This window comes from Poecilia reticulata, linkage group LG10, assembly GCF_000633615.1.
Source record: "Poecilia reticulata strain Guanapo linkage group LG10, Guppy_female_1.0+MT, whole genome shotgun sequence".
NCBI classification, from domain to species: Eukaryota; Metazoa; Chordata; class Actinopteri; order Cyprinodontiformes; family Poeciliidae; genus Poecilia; species Poecilia reticulata.
In genome coordinates this window covers 18844253-18849469 of record NC_024340.1, presented here as the reverse complement: position 1 = coordinate 18849469, position 5217 = coordinate 18844253, and the positions used below count along the sequence as shown (strand labels likewise).

The window sequence follows — 5217 nt, the reverse complement described above, 5'->3', positions numbered from 1 at the left end:
CAAAATGTTATTTAAGGTGTTTTAAAAGAAAAAACAAGACCATAGTGTCACAATTCCTCTTCTAGTGCTCCACTAGTCACCTAATGTTTGTGACTATAGAACAGAAGAGATGCTTATTTCTGCCAAACCCCCCAAACAACCAGTTGGCATCTAATGGTTATTATAGACTGTCCTGCTCACTGTAAGAGAATAATGAGTTTTCACCCAGCAATGTGTTCTCTGTTTAACCCATAATCAGAATTAATTGTCAGATTAAAGTCAGATTTTTATTAGTTTTTTTCAGAGGCACTAATCTATTTCTGTAGATGTTTTATTATTATTATTTGGTAAGGGAGGATGATTTATGTCGTCAACAAACTTGTTTTTAAAACAGCCAGATTTTCAGAAAGGAATAAAAGAGCTCCTAATGTTTCTGATTGTATCTGATGTTTAAAGTTGACCCAAACAAAGAAACGTTAAGCTGGTTCTTTTTTTATTTGACATAATTTAGATGAATGATTGTGGCTGCTGCTAACCATGGTGGTGAATACATTGTTTCGCTAGGAAAACTGACCGCAAATCCCAACAACAGGGTTTGATTATATGAAAATCTAAAAAATCCTAACTAATGTGTTCTTGTTATTGTGGCAAACAGAGGTTGTGTGGTTTTTCTGAAATGTTTTCAAGAGCTTACAACTGAGAAAAGAGACAAAGTCCATAAAAAAACACTTTTAACAAAAATAGTTCCAGTGCTCCTGTAAGGAGGGTAGCTTTATTTAACTTTGCAAATGCATTAAAGTATCTCTCCAGAAACGTTCTAGATCTGTTGCCAACTTGTACTTTCCTTTGAGAGGACAGACGTTGAATGTGTTGCAGATGTTCACCCTGAAACTCATCCTGTAAGATGCATTTTTGTGATAAAAGCTGTAATTTTGTGTATCCTCTCCACGCAGCAGCAAACATCCGCAGCAGGTTTCAGGAGATGCTGATCACCAGATCAGTTTCACAGTCAGGTAACCGGGGAACAGAAAGGTCTTTGTGGCGGCTCCCCTATAGCTCCTGCTGCAACATAAACCTGTTTCTGGAGGGAGTTGTTTTTAACACTGCGACCATGCCATGCTCATTGAGCACTGACAATGACGGATCTCAGCTCTGCATTCCTGCCGTGAAGTCTGGCGCAAGAAGAAGCTACAGGTAGGGAGCTACCGTGTTGGTCCGACCTGTCCACCGGCCACCGCCCATTAATTACTCACTTATTTAGCTGCTTTAATAGGACACCCTCACACATTAGTGTCTAATCTATTTGTTTTCATCTCAGGAAAGGAAGAAATTATGAAATCTAAACGCTAACTGCACCTTTTTGTAGCCATCATTCAGTCGGTGAGATGTTTGGGGTGTTTTTCCGTGTACAGTCTGTATCACTCTCAAAGCGACACGAATGTTTGGGCTTCGACTCAACATCAACAATGTTTTAATTTCTTTATTCTTGAAATTAATAAAGAAATTAAAACATCAACAGGAAGTGTCCTGTTGATTTTCTGGTGTTTTGTGAGGGAGCAAGATCCGGTTGCTCCCTCACACGGTCAGGAGGACACCAAGCTGGATATCTGAGGTCTAAACTTTCATCACAATGCAGAGCAAAGATTTTCTGATCTTTATCTGATGAGATCATGTTTAATTTTAGTTGACGTAAACATGTAGGTGCCCTTTTTCTATGACCCTTAGGGAAGCTGCAGTGTTTTTTTTTTTTTTTTTTTACAGTTTACAAAAAACCTAGAAATGCATTTTCTTCATTCTTTAGTCTTTCTATATAATACTTGCATTTTTAGGTATTAGATTATTTTAAATATCCATACGTCAAAATGTCACAAAATCAAATAAGCTGCTGAAGGGTTTTCTCATTATTTCCCATGACCGTATGCCTGACCCAAGAGGACCAGAGTTGTTTTTGTGTAGATCTGAGATATGCTTCACAGAACTGACAATAAACAGCTTTTAATTAGCGTACATTAGGGAGTCATTTCACAAACACCCACATTTCCACACAAAGCGTCTCTTCACTCTCAGGTGTCATTTTTTACATTTAAAACTTCCTACATTCTCTGTATAATATACTTCTATAAAAAACAACAACATTTTGAGACATTTGATGTTTCTGGAGGAAGTTGGACAAGAGTTTAGTTAGACCACAGGGATCTGCTGGCTTTATAAAAGTGCATAAAATGTAGAAATGGTCCCCAAACAGGCCTGTTGTTGTGTCCAGTTCACTCATTCAGGCAGCCATGTTTGTTCTCACTGACTCATGCTCCGCCGTCCAGGAGTTCCTGTAAGCCTCTGGTGACGCCTGTCAGCTCTGTCCAAAGTCAGCAAAGCCCTTGGTTGCTGTGAAGGCGTCGGGCTGCAGGGGGAAGAAGTACTGCTGGGGAAGCAGGAAGCTGGTGCTCTGAGCGGGATGAGAGGGCTGGTGGAGCTGCAGCTGTGGGTGCTGGAGCGCTCCTGTTATGGGCGGTGATGTGTAGGGCGGAGGCGGTGGAGGAGGTAGTAGAGTCTGTGGGGTTTGACTGGGAGTGGAGGCTGAGGAGGAGACGGTGGCAGTCACAAGGCAGCCGTGCTGCTGCTGCTGGGCCGGACCCCCCAGAGAAAACCTCCGCGTGGAGCTGCCCCCGCCCGCCGAGCTGGAGCTGGTGGTGGCCGTGCTGGACTGCCGAGACGGGGCGCGCAGGCTGGGCGGGGCCGTGGTCAGGATCATGGGGATGGTCTCTCCCTGGCAGCTGCGCAGAGAGAAGCGGATGGGCTGCTGGGTGGGCTGCTTGGGCCGCAGGCAGGTGCAACAGTAGACCGCCACCAGGGAGCCAACGATGACGAAGGCGATGAAGATGCTTCCCACCATGAGGAAGGGAACATAGATGGGCTCTGAGGGATAGGAGAGGAGGAGAAGATGCAAATAAGATCTACAGCCATGATAGTAAAGCTTCATATATATATATATATATATATATATATATATATATATATATATTCTTCTGTCACTTGAAACTTTGTGAAAATTTGAGGTGCACTGATTGCAATTTTCTGGCTAAATGCCAATTGAGATTTTGACCAATATTTATTTATTTTTTATCTGAAATCTTTCTAAATATAGAAAGAAAGTCGCTGAGTAGGTAACAGTGTGGCGACTATTGTTGACTCCAAACATGCAGACCTGACCAGCTGAGCGGGTCTGCCAGTCAAACCTCTCACAGCAGAGTAAAATAGGACTGTGGAAGATTTAGACCTTTGTCCAGGTAGATAAGGTCGGTGCATAAGTATCGGCCGATCACCGATCTCCAAAATTTAAAGAAGTCGGAGTAGATTTATTTGTGAACCTCTAGTGAAAATGTTCTGGATCTAAAGTTCATTATCAGGTCATAGAAGTGAATTCACCACCAGAATTTAGACTTTAGTGACATGCGCTTCATAAAAACAGACCTTAGCACAACTACTCATATGTTTTCCACAAACGTCAATGTACTGTATTTCACAAGAAAATCATCTTTAATATTTTACTAATAAAAATCTGAATATTACCATTCATATTCTGCTGCCCACCCCTTACTCTGATTCTCCTAAATAAAGTCCAGTACAACCAAAATACGGTACTTTTTAAGACCTCTGGTTGTTGTGATTAGAGCTGCATGTAGTATTTTTTATTTATTTATTTTGCATATGTGTCCACCAGCTTCACACAGTGAAAATTTTACATTTCTGCACATTGTTTTTTGCAAAGTAGCTTCAACCTCTCTGAATAGATTAGCAACGTCTGAGATTCTCAATTATCTGATTAATTTTAACATCTAAAAACGGATTTGATTCAAACCGCTCAGTTAAATCTCCAGCTCTGTAGCTTTGGGTTTGTTTTCCTGCTGGAAAGTGAAACATGCCTTTCTGCTGCCTCTAACGGGTTCTCCAGATTTTACCCTTTATTTAGCTCCTTTAAATTCTGATTATCTTTCCCAACTCCGCAGCATGGTGCTGCCATCGACATGTTTCATTGTGGGATGGCCATCATATCATTCATCCCCTTATCTAATGACACCCTGGGCAAATGCCCATATAAAAAAAAAACAACAAAAAAAAAACACCAGGGCGTTGGATTTCACCCATGGATTTGAGACTAAAGAAGACTGAATATGAACACCAGTTTTACTTTTCAGATTTCCATGTTAAAAATTCTTAAAACTGTGTAATGTATTGCATTTATTTCAAATAATATGCTACTATAAGGCCTATTGCATTAAATCCGGGAAACATATATTAAGATTTGTGGCTTTGACATGATGCCCAAAGAATATGCTTTTCCAAGATGTACACAAAAAACCTTTATCCAGACAAATGGATCATTATCAAACACTTTAAATCGTGTTTTTCTTTTGAAACCCATGAAATGTTCTGATCAAAACAGGGACACATTCCTGCTGAACACACAAACATCTCAAGTTGCTCTTTGTGAAGCCTGGTTGCGCTCAGGAAGGAAATCTGTGAGCATTTATTTATTTTATGAGACACAGTGAAATCAGTTCAAGACTTACCCCCGTTTCCCTTCTGGAAATTGAAAGAAAACTGATAAAACCTCTAAATTTAGGCAGCAGAAAATTAAAACCTACACAGCTTACTTTACATGGTTTGTACAAGCTGTAAAGACGCATTTCCGTGCAATAATGATGTGATAAGCTCAGTTTAAAAACAAGTTATGTTTGGCAGCAGAACGTTGCCAACTTGTGCAGAAACTGGTTTTGATTCTGGAAAATCTTCAACCTCCACTTCTTCGGGTTTCATCTCTATTTCTTTGGAAGAACATATTAAAACTGTGTGTTTTATGAACATCAGGCGAGAGGCAGAGATATGCTGCATCATAACTTATCCAGTTTTTCCACAAATAACAATCTGAAGAGTGCTGAGGTAAAAAAAAAAGGAAGCATCTGGAGCTAAGATGAAAGCAGGTGGTTTGGAAACTAGACTCTTTTGCCAAAATAATGCTGAAAATACAACTTTGAAACAGCATGAATTCATTGAATCTGAGCAGCTCTGTAAAAGTTCAAAGCTGATAAGAAAATACTTCCAAGGAACAAGAAAAGGAGCCTAAAAACTTGGGCTGAGATTCTGCAGCTACATTTTTGAAATTTTATAATTTTATTTTGCAATATTTCTATTTTGGTCGTGATTTAAAAGGATTGCATTGCGGTATTTTTGTTGGAGACT

At 40.0% G+C, this 5217-nt stretch overlaps 1 protein-coding gene across 1 annotated transcript in view; it reads right to left on the bottom strand.

Moving 5' to 3' along the window:
* Positions 1 to 723: 723 nt before the first annotated feature.
* The window catches only part of shisa3 (shisa family member 3), a 5878-nt gene continuing 1384 nt past the window's right edge, over positions 724 to 5217 (bottom strand). The window contains exon 2 of the mRNA XM_008420554.2: positions 724 to 2892. Coding sequence (XP_008418776.1) covers positions 2327 to 2892 — 566 coding nt within the window. The 3' untranslated portion in view covers positions 724 to 2326. The remainder of the gene's footprint in view (positions 2893 to 5217) is intronic.